Source organism: Myotis yumanensis, unplaced genomic scaffold, assembly GCF_028538775.1.
Source record: "Myotis yumanensis isolate MYYU_CA2020_CCGP unplaced genomic scaffold, mMyoYum1.0.hap1 SCAF_23, whole genome shotgun sequence".
Classification (NCBI taxonomy): domain Eukaryota; kingdom Metazoa; phylum Chordata; class Mammalia; order Chiroptera; family Vespertilionidae; genus Myotis; species Myotis yumanensis.
This window is the reverse complement of record NW_027223774.1, coordinates 3,582,867-3,599,556: the sequence shown is the minus strand read 5'-3', so window position 1 is coordinate 3,599,556 and position 16,690 is coordinate 3,582,867. Positions and strand designations below refer to the sequence as shown.

Sequence of the window (16,690 nt, the reverse complement as noted above, 5' to 3'; positions counted from 1 at the left end):
TCCAGGTCCCTCCACGATGTCTCAAAAAGGTAGGACATCCATCTTTTTTTTATAGCTGCATAGTACTCCATAGTGTAAATGTACCACAGCTGTTTTATCCACTCACTCACAGCTGGGCATCTGGGCATTTTCCAGGTCTTAGCTATTGTAAATTGTGCTGCTATGAACACAGCGGAGCATACCTTTTTTCTGATTGATGTGACGGATTCTGAGGATATATTTCCACAAGTGGGATCAGCTGGGTCCATCGGCAGTTCCATTTTTGAGCTCCCTATTACCAACTGCAGAATAAATGACTAACACCTCTGCTCTAAAAACGTCCACTGTGAGTTGAGACTGTTTCCTGATGGATGAACAGCACCAACCTGACACTGCAAAGTCCATTCAAAGTTGTCGTCACAGAATCCAAAGGCCAGACCAACAAAGGAAATGATCCCCGCAGTGCCCGGGAGGGATCGGGCACCTGGCCCCCAAGAGCCTTCTCTCCTCCTGAGCCCTCAGTTTGGGGAAACTCAGAGCCAGGCCCAGGGCGGGAGAGTCCGCATGCAGTGGGTGCACAGCTTGCGGACCCGGAAGGGCTGCAACAGCTTCTGACCCACCACATCCTGTGCGTCTCTGTTTTTCCGACCCTAAGTCTCCTCCATTTGCACAGCAGGAGCCCTGAGAGCAGACGCCATGATGTCCATCCTCTCTGCTCTTCTCTGCCTCGGTCAGTTGTGGACATGGGGAGGGGCAGCAGGAGGGGTGGGGGCACCCCCTTGTTCATGGGGCACCTCAGGATCAGGCAGCACGAGTGGATGGGGCCCCGATGGGAGGAGAATCAGCTCAGATGTCCGGATGCAAATCGCTCAGAGAAACTCTCTTCCAGGGCTGAGTCTGGGCCAGAGGATCCACGTGCAGGCAGGTGAGTCCTCCCCAGGCTCCAGGTCCCACCTGTTACTTCACCCCTGGGGCTCAGGAGGGAGCACAGAGGTCCTGGATGAGCTGGGGGATGAGGGTGGGGAAGGGCTTTGTAACGCAGCTTCTGGTTTCCTTCCAGGGACCCTCCCCAAACCCACCCTCTCGGCTGAACCAGGCTCTGTGATCCCTTATGGGAGCCCTGTGACCCTCTGGTGTGAGGGGAACCTGGAGGCCCAGAAGTTTGATCTGTATAAGGAAGGAGAATGGGTACTTTGGAACACACAGACTGAAAGGAAGTCCACAGCCAAGGGCAAGTTCTCCATCACACACATGACAGAGCACGATGCAGGGAGATATTCCTGTTCTTCTAACAGCCTCACTGGCTGGTCAGAACCCAGTGACCCCCTGTATCTGGTGGCAACAGGTGAGAGGACTCTCAGGGGTCCCAGCATCTGGCTCTGCCCTCAGGAAGGGGATCTGCTCTCAGGGTGTCTCCTTCTCAGAACCCAGCCCTGAGGGACATGAGGGAAGAGTGAACCTATTTAACAAGTTGCCTCATCCTCTCCTAGGATTCTACAGCAAACCCAGCCTCTCAGCCCTGCCCAGCCCTGTCGTGCAATCAGGAGGGAACATAACCTTCCACTGTGGCTCAGTGCAGGGATTTGATAGGTTCATTCTGACTAGGAAAGGAGATCACAGGCTCTCCTGGACCCAGGACTCAGAACCACACCCCAGTGGGTGGTCCCAGGCCCTGTTCTCTGTGGGCCCCGTGACCCCCAGCCACAGGTGGAGGTTCAGATGCTATGGATGTTACAGGAACAGCCCCCAGTTGTGGTCACACCCCAGTGATGTCCTGGAGCTCCTGGTCTTAGGTGAGTAAGTCCCATCCTGGTCCCCTCCATGGATCCAGGCACCAGACACTTTGGCATCTTCACTGAGAGGGGAGCCCCTTGTGAAGGGGTGGGGAGAGGGAGAAAAGGAGCTCCCGGGCCAGAGACACAGGAAGAGACAGTGAGACCTGGGGGGCAGGACAGGAGGAGTTATGGGAGGAGCAGACCCTGTAACTCTTGTCTGGTCTCCCCAGGTGAGTCTGGGAAGCCCTCCCTCCTGAGCCAGCAGGGCCTCATCGTGGCCTCTGGACAGAGCCTGACCCTCCAGTGTCGCTCTGATGTCGGCTATGACAGATTCGCTCTCCACAAGGAGGGGGGACAGGACCTCCCCCAGAGCCTTGTCCTGCAGCCCCAGGCTGGGCTCTCTCAGGCCTACTTCCCCTTGGACACTGTGAGCAGCTCCCATGGGGGCCGGTACAGATGCTATGGTGGGTACAACCTCTCCTCTGAGTGGTCGGCCCCCAGTGACCCCCTGGACATCCTGGTGGCAGGTGAGGAGCCAGTGGGTTCAGTCAGGGACCCTGACTCTGAACAGGCCTGCTGGGGGTCTCAGGTGGTGAGATCCGAAGGTGCAGGCTCCAGGGAGGGAGGGAGACAGAGAAATGCAGGAGTAGGAGGGGTGAGGGGGAGACTCAGAGAAACAGAGACAGACAGAGAGGCGGGTCCTCAGAGAGGCCTGGTGACTCTCAGGTCAGAACAAGGTGGGCAGGCAGCCCTCACCCTCCCTCCCTCTCTCTAGGACACCTGCCTGACAGACCTTCCCTCTCGGTGCAGCCAGGCCTCAGGGTGGCCTCGGGAGAGAACGTGACCCTGCTGTGTCAGTCACAGAGCTGGAGGGACACTTTCCTTCTCTCCAAGGAGGGGGCAGCCGATCCCCCCCTGCGTCTGGGATCAAAGTACCAAGCTCAGCAGTTCCAGGCAGAGTTCTCCATGAGCCCTGTGACCTCAGCCCACAGGGGCACCTACAGGTGCTACAGCTCACTCAGCACCTCCCCCTTCCTGCTGTCACTCCCCAGTGAGCCCCTGGAGCTCCTGGTCTCAGGTGAGGGGCCCAAACCCTATCGGCTGAGCTGTCAACTCCGGGTCCTGTCCCCAGTAGTATTTTGGGCTGTAAGGGAGTTTGGGGCTCTCAGGATGATCACCCCAAGGAGATCTTTTCCTTAGAGGCCCTCCCACGCCATCCACCCGCTTCCCCTCACCTGGATACTGAAGCAGTGGGAGGGTTTCAGGGGCCACAGCACGGATGTAAGAGGGTGTCTGTGTGAAATGGGGTCCAGGGTCAGCACAAGCCTCTCACCCTCTTCCTGTCCTCATTTCCAGAACCTTCTGGAGGCCCCAGCCCCCCACCCACAGGGCCCACCCTCAGAGGGAGCACAGCCGACCCCACAAGTCCTGAGAGTCTGTCAGGGGATCGAGTGACCCAGATCCTCAAGGACAGGCTTGTGTCCCAGGGGGGCTGGGAGTCCCAGGGTCTGAGGCAGGTGATGGGTGGGGTGGTCATGGCAGAGGGGAATGTCAGGGCGCTGCCTGGGGAAGTGAACGTGGTCTTATTTGGGGAGAAGGCAGCCCACCCTCCTGCCCCATCCTCATCCACAGGAGGCTCTGGGGATAGGTCTCTCCCACCGACAGGGTCAGGCATACAGAGGGATAAATGGGGGGCTCTGTGGGAGGCGGTGGATGTCTCCATGGGAGACAGGGGCTGAGCCATGCGGGGGTCCAGGCCTCTCTGGATTTGCTGACTGGGACTCACCCTTCACCATCCTGGACCTCAATGTCCCCAGGTGTAAAAGGAGAGAATCCTTGTCCAGAGCTTAGATTTCCTGTCAGTTCTGGCCCTGACCTCCTGGGAGAGGGGCCTTCACAGGGAAGCCCCCAGGACGTGATGTTATGGGACCTGTCCCCTCTGTCTCCCATGGAGGCATCCATCACCTCCCCACAAAGCCCCTCATTTACTTGTCTGTATGCCTGACCCTGTGGGTGGGAGACACCGATCCCCAGAGCCTCCTGTGGATGAGGATGGGGCAGGAGGGTGGGGGCTGCCTTCTCCCCAGATGAGACCAGGTTCACCGCCCCAGCCTGCACTCTGACATCGTGGTGGTGACACTGTACAGGGAGGGACAGGCAGGACAAGGGTCTGGCCACCCAGTCCTCCCCATCAGCTCAGAGGAAGGAACAGGGTGGATCAGCCCTGCTTCAGCTCCTGGCTCTGCTGCTCCTGATGTGGGGCTGGGCAGCCCCTTCTCTCCTCTGAGTGTCGGGTTCCTGTCTGCTCATCCCTGGTCCCATCCTGCTCACAGGCTGCTGGGAGATGAGGTGACATAAGGGCCTCACAGAGCTCAGTAGGGCAGAGCCCCAGCCCAGCCTGACCTTCCTAAGGGGCTGTCAGAGACCTGTGGGTAGAGAGGGATCCAAGATCGACTCAGAGTCCACCCCACAACCTGCCCATCCCTGTCCCTGCTGTTCTGGGGGCGGGTAATGAGGAAGGACCCTCAGCTCCAAATGAGACCTAGACAGGATCCTGCAGAGGAGGAGTCCAGAGCACAAAGCAGTGTCCACTTGGGATGTGGGGTTGGGGGTGTGAGGCCAGCACAGGGAACCCACAGTCCCAGGATCCAGTCCCTGCAATGCCCCATCCAGGCTGGGTGACCTGGGGCATGTGGTTAACTCCTCTGAGCCTCAGTGAAGTGGGTGGTTGGGTCAGCCATGCCTGGTGCATGACTGCTGTGAGGTTATAGGAGATAAATGACAGGTCCCAGCATGTGCCTCTCACACAGTAGGTGCTCATTAAATGGCATCATTGGATCATTCATGAAGTCACTATTTTCCTAGGTCCCAAATGGTACTGGATAGGGGTCTTGGTGGCTTTGGTCCTGCTGCTCTCCCTACTTCTCTTCCTCCTCCTCCGACATTGGCATCAGAGCAAAGGCAGGACCTCAGGTGAGTAGGGAACAGGGTGATTCTGGGTCACAGGAGGGGGGCTCAGAGCACCTGCTACTGGAAACCAAAGAGAAGGAGAAGTTGAGCTGAGAAAAAGATTTCCCCAGAATCTCAAATCAGAAATCGTAGGAAGAAGACACTCACTGTCAGCACAGATGGACAGAGGTGAGGTCATCTTTCATCCTTTTCAACCTCACAAATATGAAACATTCTCACAAGCGCTTTTTCAGAATCTATTGATAAGATCATGTGATTTTTATCCTTCATTTTGTTTATGTGGTGTATCACGTTTATTGATTCGAGTATATTGAACCATCCTTGCATCTCCGGGAAAGTCCTCCTTGGTCATGGTGTGTGATCTTTTTAATTTGTTGCTGGATATGGCAACATGAAGATAAGTCACAGGAAGATTTCAGCAGTGAAATCAAGGAGATGCTGTTCTGTCTCACTGTCTCTCTCCAGCAGATCAGGCAGGATGAAGGCCCCAAGGGAGTCTGTACGGCCAGGGGAACTGCTCACCATAAAGACTTAGGCAGGGAATGACCACCTCTCTTCCTTTCCTATCAGGGGAATTTTTGGATATGAAGGACAGACAAGCAGAAGAGGACAGACAGATGGACAGTCAGGTGAGTCCCATCCTCCCCAGGCCCTAAGGCTCTCAAACCCCAACCATGTTTCATCCCTCTCTCTCCCCCTGCTCCAGGCTGCTGCATCTGATGCCACCCAGGATGTGCCCTACGCACAGCTGAACCTATTGGCCCATAGACAACAGACAGGTGCACCCCCGTTCTCCCCATCAAAGGATCCCTCAGAAGAGCCCAGTGTGTATGCTGCACTAGCCATCCACTAGCTCAGGATGAACTCAGACCACCGCACTCCTGGTAGGGGTATGCAGGGACCCTAGAAGGCAGGAAAGCTACTCCTATGGACACTTGGCTAGTGCCTCACCAACCGTGGAGACCTGATTTGCCCCTGGGACTCTCAGGGAGTCACCTCATTCTATAGTCAAAGATAAGCCAATATCTCTACATTTGGAAATCAAAGCAACAGACTTCCCAATAATCAATGTGTGAACAAGGTGAATGTTTTAACTGGAATTGTAATGTAAATATGACACATCAAACCTATGAAATAATAAAATGAAGAACCTTCAAAAATCAATGGCCTAATCTATTATGTCAAGGATTTAGAAAAACAAAACATTGCGTTGATACTTTAGATCCATAGACAACTAGATGATAAAGATGTGGCTAGTGTGCGTTATCTATAATAATAAAAGCATAATATGCAAATTAGACTGGACAGCAGAACGACCTTCCCAACATCATTCTGGATGAAGCCGCCGTGGCAGGGGCCGAGGTAGAGGATGTTAGGGGTGATCAGGCAGGCAGAGCGGTTAGGGGTGATCAAACAGGCAGGCAGGTTAGTGGTTAGGAGCCAGTGGTCCTGGATTGTGAGAGGGTGCAGCCCATGCTGAGGAACCACCCCCACCCCCCGCCCTGATGCACGAACTTCATGCACTGGGCCTGTATTGAAATATAAACCAACCAAAAATAGAATGAAATACTGCCATTTGGGACAACATGGATGGACTTAGAGGGCATTATGCTCCGTGAAATGTTTCAGACAAGGAAAGATCTCACTTACCTCTGGGATTTTTCACATCCTCAAAGCAAAGGAAACAAAAACAGATCCATAGAAATAAATAACAAACTGATTATTGCCAGATGGGAGGGAAGAAAGGATAGGTGAGAAGGGGAAGGGAAGATAGTCAATAATAAATATCATATTTGTGTTGCACATCTAAAACTAATATGACACTGTATGCCAACTATGGTTTAATAAAAAAGGTCAATTAAAAATGATTGGTTAAACGATAGAATTTTTTTCTAAATGAAGGTGTAAAGATGAAATGATAAGGCTTTGCATAGCAAAGGAAACCATCAACAAAATGAAAAGACAACCCACCGAATGGAGAACTATTAGCCAATACATCTGATAAGGGCTTATTGTCCAACATTTATAAGGAACTTATAAAGCTCAGCACCAAAACCCCCAAAACAATTCAATAAAAAATATTGGGCAGAGGACCTAGATAGACACTTCTCCAAAGGGGACACATCCATGGCCAGTAGACATATGAACAGATGCTCAACATCACTCATCATCTGAGAGATGCAAATTGAAACCACACACCTTTCGGAATGGCTTATCATCAATAAATCCACAAATATCTATGTCCCTCTATGATCACAACAGCCTTATTTACAAAAGCCAAGATCTGGAAACAGCCCAAGTGCCCACCAGCAGATGAAAGCTATGGTATATTTACACAATGGAATATTGTGCAGCTGTAAAATAAGGAAGGAACTCTTACCTTTTGCAACAACATGGATGGACCTGGAGAGCATTACGTCAAGTGAAATAAGCCAGTTGGAGAAAGACAAGTTCCCTATGATTTCACTCATATTTGGAATCTAACAAACAAAATAAAACATAGTGGAGAGAGACTCATGTATACAGAGAACAGACTGACAGCTGTCAAAGGAGAGGGGGTTGTGGGCTGAGGGGAAGGGCGAATGGATTAAGCAAAAAAATAAAAGAAAGACTCATGGACACAGACAATACTATGGTGACTGCAAGAGGGAAGGGTGCTCGGGGTAAAAATGGGGTAAGTGGTCTGGAAATAGACTAGACTTAGGGTGATAAGCACACAATACCATGTACAGATGACGTAGTTTAGAATAGTATACGTGAAACCTGTATAATTTTATTAACCAATTTCACCCCAGTAAATAAAAAATTCTATAAAAAAACAAAAACATGTAGGCTGTTCGGATATGTGGTTCCAGTCAGACCCTCAGCAACTGCTATTTTTAGAGTGAGAAGGTGTCGCCTTCCTGTGAGGCAAGCACCTTGTGGACAGTGCATGGGTGGTGGTGTGAGGACTCTGCCCCCCACATCCTGTGACCTTCTCCGCTTGGCTCAGTCCTGCCTCCTCTTCCTCAGAATCACCCTGGGCCCCAATCCTCAGTCTCCGGAAGTGCAGGTGGACAGGACCTGAATATGGACTTAGTGTTTCTGAATTTCTGCTCCTTGCCTGCTTCTGAGGTGACAATACATGATGTGTCACTCTCCTGGGAATTTTATGCCTTTGTGACTTACATTGAAGTCTTTTATCCATTTTGAGTGTACTCTTGTGTATGGTGTAAGCGGGTGGTAAATTTTCTTCTCTCCCTTCCTTCCTTCCTTCCTTCCTTCCTTCCTTCCTTCCTTCCTTCCTTCCTTTTCTTTCTTTCTTTCTGTTTTGCATTTACCTGTCCAATTTTCCAGCACCATATATTGCAGAGCCTGCCCTCACTCTGCTGTATATTCACATAGTCACTTAGCATCAGGGAAATGCAAGTGCTGGATGTGGAGAAGAGGGAGCCCTCGTGCACCACTGCTGGGGATGCAGCCCGGTGCCACCTCTGTGGAAAGCAGTATGGAGGTTCCTCAAAAAGTAAAAAAAATGAAACTTCCATTAGACCCAGTGATCCCACTTCTGGGGATATCATCGAAGAAACCCGAAATGCTCATTCGAAAGACTATACACATCCACTATTTTCATTTTAGCATTATTTACAACAGCCAAGATGTGGAAGCAGCCACGTGCCCATCAGTAGATGAGTGGGTTAAAAAGCTGTGGTATGTTTACACGATGGAGTACTACTGGGCTGTGAGAAAGAAGGAAGTCCTACCTTCTGCCACAGCATGGATGGACCTGCAGGTTTGTATGCTAAGTGAGATAAGCCAGAGTAGGACACGTTCCATATAAAATCACTTAAATGTGGAATCTAAACAACAAAATCATCAAATATATTTAACTAGTGGCCGGGTGTATGAAATTCATGCATATTAAAAGGAATTATTTAGAGAAAATTTTTTAATATTGCTATTTGCCCATTCTCTATAATAGAAGTGTCCAAGATGAAAGAGAATTAGTAAAATGTATATGAAAGTCTCCCTCCTGTCAGAGTCTAGGGTGTGCTAGAGGACCCAGAGTCAAGTCCCTGCCCACCCACGGGTGCCTTGAAATCGTGGGAGACCCGAAACTGGCAAGCGCTACCCCCATCAAGCCCCACCTGGCAGGGGGGCACAGCCTCAGGTCCCCCATCAAGCCCTGCCAGGAGGGGGCCACAGCCTCAGGTCACCTGGCCCTGGCATGAGGGTACAAGGGTGTGAGGGCGTGATGACCATTGGCATATTAGCTCTTTATTATGTAGGATTTTTATTGTTGACACTGTTACAGATGTCCCCCATTTCTCCCATTTGCCCACCGCCACCCTCCCCATTTCCCCCTCTCTTGGCTCTCATTACACTGTTATCTGTGTCCTTAGGCTGTGCATATATATTCTTTAGTGAATCGCTTCACATTCTGCATCAAGTCCTCCCTCTCCCCCCAATCTCCTCTCCTCTGACATCTGTCACCCTGTCAATCCGTTTCTCTTCCTGTCTTGGTATGTCTCCCATAATGCCGTCATGAGCATTCTTATTTTCTTTCTATACTAGAGACCCGGTGCAAGGATTCATGCACATGTAGGATCCCTCAGCCTGGCCTGCACCCTCTTGCAACCCAGGACCCCTCAGGGGATGTCACACTGCATGTTTGGCCCAATCCCTGCAGGCTAGGCTGAGAGATTGGACCGAAACCGGCAATCTGACATCCCCTGAGGGATGTAGTAGTGCACAAAGCAGCAGGTGGGCGAGGAGGAGCCCAAGCCTGGGCTGGGTGCCATGACATTCATGCTCATCCCAACCAGCCTGCAGCGCCTGCCGCCACCATTCAGTAGTGCAGCTGCAGAGGTGGGAGAGGCTTGGGGCACTGCAGCTGTGCTCGCCAGCAGTGAGCCCGGGTCTGGCTCACATAGGTCAGCTGAACAGTGCTCCAGCTGTGTGAGCACACTGACCACTAGAGGGCAGCTCCTGCATCTAGTGTCTGCCCCCTGGTGGTCTGTGTGCAAACGATCAACCAGTTGTTTGGTCGCTTTAGGCTTTTATATATATAGATAGCCTTCCCCTTCAAGATAATACTGTATCTTTTGTAATATTATTGACATTATTACAGATGATCTTCATCTGTGCCTATATCCCCCCCTCCACCCAGCACACACCCCACTGCAGGCCTTCTGCACACTAATATCTATGGCTTTGAGCTATGCATATATGCAGATAAGGTCTTTTTAAAAATATTTTATTGATTTTTTTTTACAGAGAGGGAGAGAGGTAGAGAATTAGAAACATCAATGAGAGAGAAACATCGATCAGCTGCCTCCTGCACACCTCCTACTGGGGACATGCCCGCAACCCAGATACATGCCCTTGACCGGAATCCAACCTGGGACCCCTCAGTCCGCAAGCCGACGCTCTATCCACTGAGGCAAACCAGCCAGGGCTGCAGGTAAGTTCTTTAGTTAATCTTTTTCTACCTCCTGCCCTTCCCTGAGATCTGTCCAGTTGTTCCATGCAGCATGCGGCTGGACTTATTTATAAAAATATATTTTTTATTGATTTTTTACAGAGAGGAAGGTAGATGGATAGAGAGTTAGAAACGTCAATGAGAGAAACGTCGATCAGCTGCCTCCTGCACACCCCCCATTGGGGATGTGCCTGCAACCAAGGTACATGCCCTTGACTGGAATCGAACCTGGGACCCTTCAGTCCGCAGGCCAACGCTCTATCTAATGAGCCAAACTGATTAGGGCATGGACTTATTTTTTGATCAAGTTATGTTGTTCAATAGAGTCCACATATAAGTGAAATCCTGCAATATTTGTCTTTCTCTGACTGGCTTATTTCACTCAGCATAATACTCTCCAGGTCCCTCCACGATGTCTCAAAAGGTAGAACATCCATCTTTTTTTATAGCTGCATAGTACTCCATAGTGTAAATGTACCACAGCTGTTTTATCCACTCATGCACAGCTGGGCGTCTGGGCTGTTTCCAGGTATCAGCTGCTGTAAATTGTGCTGCTATGAACACAGGGGAGCATACCTTCTTCCTGATTGATGTTTTGGGTTCTGAGGATATATTTCCACAAGTGGGATCAGCTGGGTCCATCAGCAGTTCCATTTTTGAGCTTCATGTTACCGACTGCAGAATAAATGACTAACACCTCTGCTATAAAAACGTCCACTGTGAGTTGAGACTGTTTCCTGATGGATGAACAGCACCAACGTGACACTGCAAAGTCCATTCAAAGTTGTCGTCACAGAATCCAAAGGCCAGACCAACAAAGGAAATGATCGGTGCAGTGCCCGGGAGGGATCGGGCACCTGGCCCCCAAGAGCCTTCTCTCCTCCTGAGCCCTCAGTTTGGGGAAACTCAGAGCCAGGCCCAGGGCGGGACAGTCCGCAGGCAATGGGTTCACAGCTTGCGGACCCGGAAGGGCTGCAACAGCTTCTGACCCACCACATCCTGTGCGTCTCTGTTTTTCCGACCCTAAGTCTCCTCCATTTGCACAGCAGGAGCCCTGAGAGCAGACGCCATGATGTCCATCCTCTCTGCTCTTCTCTGCCTCGGTCAGTTGTGGACATGGGGAGGGGCAGCAGGAGGGGTGGCGGCACCCCCTTGTTCATGGGAAACCTCAGGCTCAGGCAGCTCGAGTGGATGGGGCCCCGATGGGAGGAGAATCAGCTCAGACATCCAGATGCAAATCGCTCACAGAAACTCTCTTCCAGGGCTGAGTCTGGGCCAGAGGATCCACGTACAGGCAGGTGAGTCCTCCCCAGGCTCCAGGTCCCTCCACTTACTTTACCCCTGGGGCTCAGGAGGGAGCACAGAGGTCCTGGATGAGCTGGGGGATGAGGGTGGGGAAGGGCTTTGTAACCCTGCTTCTCGTTTCCTTCCAGGGACCCTCCCCAAACCCACCCTCTGGGCTGAACCAGGCCCTGTGATCCCTTATGGGAGCCCTGTGACCCTCTGGTGTGAGGGGAACCTGGAGGTCCAGAAGTTTGATCTGTATAAGGAAAGAAAACGTGTGCTTTGGAACACACAGACTGAAAGGAAGTCCACAACCAAGGGCAAGTTCTCCATCACACACATGACAGAGCACGATGCAGGGAGATACTCCTGTTATTATAACAGCTCCACTGGCAGGTCAGATCCCAGTGACCCCCTGGAGCTGGTGGTGACAGGTGAGAGGACCCTCAGGGGTTCAAGGCTCGGGATCTGCCCTAGAAAGGGGGTTTGCTCTCAGGGTGTCTCCCTCTCACAGCCCAGCCCTGGGGGACATGAGGGAAGAGTGAGCCCATTTAACAGGCTGCCTCCTCCTCTCCTAGGAACCTACAGCAAACCCAGCCTCTCAGCCCTGCCCAGCCCAGTTGTGCCCTCAGGAAGGAAGGTGACCTTCCACTGTGGCTCAGGGCAGGGATTTGACAGGTTCATTCTGACTAAGGAAGGAGATGACAGGCTCTCCTGGACCCAGGACTCAGAGCCACACCCCAGTGGCCGGTCTCAAGCCCTGTTCCGTGTGGGTCCCGTGACCCCTAGCCACAGGGGGACGTTCAGATGCTATGGCTATCACAGGAACAGGCCCCAGGTGTGGTCACACCCAAGTGATGCCCTGGAGCTCCTGATCCCAGGTGAGTAAGTCCCATCCTGCTCCCATCCATGGATTGAGGAACCAGACACATTGGCATCTTCACTGGGAGTGGAGCCCCATGTGAAGGGGTGGGGAGAGGGGAGCACAGGAGCTCCTGGGCCAGAGAGAGAGACAGTGAGACCTGGGGGCCAGGAGAAGGAGGCTTATGGGAGGAGCAGCCCCTGTTATTCACATCTGGTCTCCCCAGGTGAGTCTGGGAAGCCCTCCCTCCTGAGCCAGCAGGGCCCCATCGTGGCCTCTGGACAGAGCCTGACCCTCCAGTGTCGCTCTGATGGCGGCTATGACAGATTCGCTCTGCACAAGGAGACGAAACAGGGCCTCCCCCAGAGCCTTGTCCTGCTGCCCCAGGCTGGGCTCTCTCAGGCCCACTTCCCCCTGGACACTGTGAGCAGCTCCCACGGGGGCCGGTACAGATGCTACGGTGGATACAACCTCTCCTCTGAGTGGTCGGCCCCCAGTGACCCCTTGGACATCCTGGTGGCAGGTGAGAAGCCAGTGGGTACAATCTGGGGCCCAGACTCTTATCAGGCCCTGCTGGGGGTCTCAGGTGATGAGGCCAGAATGACGGTGTGGGGCCCAGGGAGGAAAAGAGATAGAGAGAGAGGCAGGGGATGGGAGGAGAGAGGGGTAAACTCAGAGAAACAGACAGACAGAGAGGAGGGTCCTCAGAGAAAGGCCTGGTGACTCTCAGGTCAGAACGAGGTGGGCAGGGAGCCCTCACCCTCCCTCCCTCTCTCTAGGACACCTGCCTGACACACCCTCCCTCTTGGTGCAGCCAGGCCCCAGGGTGGCCTCAGGAGAGAACGTGACCCTGAGGTGTCAGTCCCAAAGCTGGAGGGACACGTTTCTTCTGTCCAAGGAGGGGGCAGCTGGTCCCCCCTTGCGTCTGGGATCAAAGTACCGAGCTCTGCAGTACCAGGCGGAGTTCTCCATGAGTCCTGTGACCTCAGCACACGCGGGCACCTACAGGTGCTACAGTTCATCCAGCATCTCTCCCTTCCTGCTGTCACTCCCCAGTGAGCCCCTGGAGCTCCTGGTCTCAGGTGAGGGGCCCAAACTCTATCGGCTGAGCTGTCAGCCCAGGGTCCTGTCCCCAGAAGTATTATGGGCTGTAAGGGAGTTTGGGGCTGTCATGATGGTCATCCCGAGGAGATCTTTTCCTTAGAGGCCTCCCAACCCGTCCACCCCCTGCCCCTCACCTGGATACTGAAGCAGTGGGAGGGCCTCAGGGGCCACAGCACAGACGAAAGAGGGTGTCTGTGTGAAATGGGTTCCAGGATCAGCCCAAGCCTCTCACCCTCTTCCTGTCCTCATTTCCAGGACCCTCTGGAGGTCCCAGCCCCCCACCCACAGGGCCCATCTCCACAGCTGGTGAGTCCCGGGGAGCTCTGCTCAGAGGGAGCACAGCCCACCCAGCAAGTCCTGAGAGTCTCTCAGGGGATCGAGTGACCCAGATCCTCAAGGACAGGCTTGTGTCCCAGGGGGGCTGGGAGTCCCAGGGTCTGAGGTAGTGATGGGTGGGGTGGTCATGGCAGAGGGAGATGTGGGGGCGCAGGCTGGGGCGGTGAACGTGGTCTCATTTGGGGAGAAGGCAGCCCCCACCCTCCTGCCCCATCCTCATCCCAGGAGGCTCTGGGGATCGGTGTCCCACCCACAGGGTCAGGCATACAGATGGGTAAATGGGGGGCTCTGTGGGAGGTGGTGGGTGCCTCCATGGGAGAGAGGGGCTAAGCCATGCTGGGGTCCAGGCCCATCTCGATTTGCTGACTTGGACTCACCCTTCCCCTGTCTGGGCCTCAATGTCTCCAGGTGTAAAAGGAGAGAATCCTTGTCCAGAGCTTAGATTTCCTGTCAGTTCTGTCTCTGACCTCCTGGGAGAAGGGCTTCACAGGGAAGCCCCCAGGACATCATGGTATGGGGCCTGTCCCCTCTGTCTCCCATGGAGGCATCCACCACCTCCCCACAAAGCCCCTCATTTACCCGTTTGTATGCCTGACCCTGTGGGTGGGAGAGACCTATCCCCAGAGCCTCCTGTGGATGAGGATGGGGCAGGAGGGTGGGGGCTGCCTTCTCCCCAAATGAGACCAGGTTCACCGCCCCAGCCTGCTCTCTGGCATCGTGGTAGTGACACTGTACAGGGAGGGACAGGCAGGACAAGGGTCTAGGCACCCAGTCCTCCCCTTCAGCTCAGAGGAAGGAACAGGGTGGATCAGCCCTGCTTCAGCTCCTGGCTCTGCTGCTCCTGATGTGGGGCTGGGCAGCCCCTTCTCTCCTCTGAGTGTCGGGTTCCTGTCTGCTCATCCCTGGTCCCATCCTGCTCACAGGCTGCTGGGAGATGAGGTGACATAAGGGCCTCACAGAGCTCAGGAAGGCAGAGCCCCAGCCCAGCCTGACCTTCCTAAGGGGCTGTCAGAGACCTGTGGGTAGACAGGGATCCAGGAAAGACTCAGAGTCCACCCCACACCCTGCCCATGCCTGTTCTGCTGTGCTGGGGGCGGTAATGAGGAAGGACCCTCAGCTCCAAATGAGACCTGGACAGGATCCTGCAGAGGAGGAGTCCAGAGCACAAAGCAGTGTCCACTTGGGATGTAGGGTTGGGGGTGTGAGGCCAGCACAGGGAACCCACAGTCCCAGGATCCAGTCCCTGCACTGCCCCATCCAGGCTGGGTGACCAGGGGCATGTGGTTAACTCCTCTGAGCCTCAGTGAAGTGGGTGGTTGGGTCAGCCATGCCTGGTGCATGACTGCTGTGAGGTGAGAGGAGATAAATGACAGGTCCCAGCATGTGCCTCTCACACAGTGGGGGCTCATTAAATGGCATCATTGGCTCATTCATGATATCACTATTGTCCTAGGTCCCAAATGGTACTGGATAGGGGTCTTGGTGGCTTTGGTCCTGCTGCTCTCCCTTCTTCTCTTCCTCCTCCTCCGACATCGGCGTCAGAGCAAAGGCAGGACCTCAGGTGAGTAGGGAAGGGTGTGACCTGGGTCACACAATGGGGGGCTCAGAGCACCTGCTACAGGAAAACCAAATAGATGGAGAAGGTGAGCTGAGAAAAGGATTTCTCCAGAATCTCACATCAGAAATCCTAGGAAGAAGACACTCACTGTCAGCACAGATGGACAGAGGTAAGGTCATCTTTCATTCTTCTCAACCTCATGAATAGGAATCATTCTCACAAGCGCTTTTTCCAAATCCAATGATAAGGTCATGTGATTTTTATCCTTCATTTTGTTTATGTGGTGTATCACGTTTATTGATTCATGAATATTGAACCATCCTTGCATGTCCAGAGAAAGTCCTCCTTGGTCATGGTGTGGGATCTTTTTAATTTATTGCTAGGTCTGGCAGCATGAGGATAAGTGACAGGAGGATTTCAACGGTGGAATCAAGGAGACACTGTTCTGTCTCACTGTCTCTATCCAGCAGAGCAGGAAGGATGATGGCCCCCAGGGAGTCTGTATGCCCAGGTGAACTGCTCACCGTCAAGACTCAGGCAGGGAATGACCACCTCTCTTCCTTTCCTATCAGGGGAACTTTTGGACATGAAGGACAGACAAGCAGAAGAGGACAGACAGATGGACAGTCAGGTGAGTCACATTCGCCCCAGGCCCCAAGGCTCTCAAACCCCAACCATGTTTCATCTCTCTCTCTCCCCCTGCTCCAGGCTGCTGCATCTGATGCCCCCCAGGATGTGCCCTACGTACAGCTGAACCTATTGGCCCATAGACAACAGACAAGTGCACCCCCATTCTCCCCATCAAAGGAGCCCTCAGAAGAGCCCAGTGTGTACGCTGCTCTAGCCATCCACTAGCTCAGGATGGACTCAGACCACCACACTCCAGGGAGGGGTATGCAGGGACCCCAGAAGGCAGGAAAGCTACACCTCTGGACACTTGGCCAGTGCCCCACCAACTGTGGAGACCTGAGGTGCCCCTGGGACTCTCAGGGAGTCACCTCATTCTATAGTCAAAGATAAGCCAATGTCTCTACATTTGGAAATCAAAACAACAGACTTCCCAATAATCAACGTGTGAACAATGTGAATGTTTTAACTGGAATTGTAATGTAAATATGACACATCAATCCTATGAAATAATAAAATTAAGAACTTAAAAAAAAATCAATGGCCTAATCTATTTGTCAAGGATTTAGAAAAACAAAACATTGCGTTGATACTTTAGATCCATAGACAACTAGATGATAAAGATGTGGCTAGTATGCGTTATCTATAATAATGAAAGCATAATATGCAAATTAGACTGGACAGCAGACGACGTTCCCAACATCAATATGGATGAAGCCACAGTGGCAGGGGAC

At 52.8% G+C, this 16,690-nt stretch overlaps 2 protein-coding genes across 2 annotated transcripts; both read left to right on the top strand.

The window, feature by feature from the left end:
• Positions 1-675: 675 nt before the first annotated feature.
• Positions 676-5,577, top strand: LOC139000261 (leukocyte immunoglobulin-like receptor subfamily A member 6). The gene is made up of 10 exons (XM_070402515.1): positions 676-709; positions 869-904; positions 1,040-1,324; positions 1,470-1,772; positions 1,985-2,281; positions 2,530-2,832; positions 3,111-3,278; positions 4,620-4,727; positions 5,295-5,353; positions 5,431-5,577. The coding sequence occupies exons 1-10, from the start codon at positions 676-678 to the stop codon at positions 5,575-5,577; spliced, it is 1,740 nt and encodes a 579-aa protein (XP_070258616.1).
• A 5,677-nt stretch (positions 5,578-11,254) lies between these two features.
• Positions 11,255-16,443, top strand: LOC139000110 (leukocyte immunoglobulin-like receptor subfamily A member 6). Its single transcript, XM_070402387.1, has 10 exons — positions 11,255-11,288; positions 11,448-11,483; positions 11,619-11,903; positions 12,048-12,350; positions 12,558-12,854; positions 13,111-13,413; positions 13,691-13,741; positions 15,225-15,332; positions 15,902-15,960; positions 16,038-16,443. Exons 1-10 carry the CDS (start codon positions 11,255-11,257, stop codon positions 16,182-16,184), a joined length of 1,623 nt encoding a protein of 540 aa, XP_070258488.1. The 3' UTR covers positions 16,185-16,443.
• Positions 16,444-16,690: the final 247 nt, after the last annotated feature.

Coding starts and splice junctions, on each gene's coding strand:
- LOC139000261 (XM_070402515.1), top strand. CDS start 676: ATGATGTCCATCCTCTCTGCTCTTCTCTGCCTCG. Junction 905..1,039: donor GAGGATCCACGTGCAGGCAG/GTGAGTCCTCCC, acceptor GTTTCCTTCCAG/GGACCCTCCCCAAACCCACC. Junction 1,325..1,469: donor CCTGTATCTGGTGGCAACAG/GTGAGAGGACTC, acceptor ATCCTCTCCTAG/GATTCTACAGCAAACCCAGC.
- LOC139000110 (XM_070402387.1), top strand. CDS start 11,255: ATGATGTCCATCCTCTCTGCTCTTCTCTGCCTCG. Junction 11,484..11,618: donor GAGGATCCACGTACAGGCAG/GTGAGTCCTCCC, acceptor GTTTCCTTCCAG/GGACCCTCCCCAAACCCACC. Junction 12,855..13,110: donor CTTGGACATCCTGGTGGCAG/GTGAGAAGCCAG, acceptor CCCTCTCTCTAG/GACACCTGCCTGACACACCC.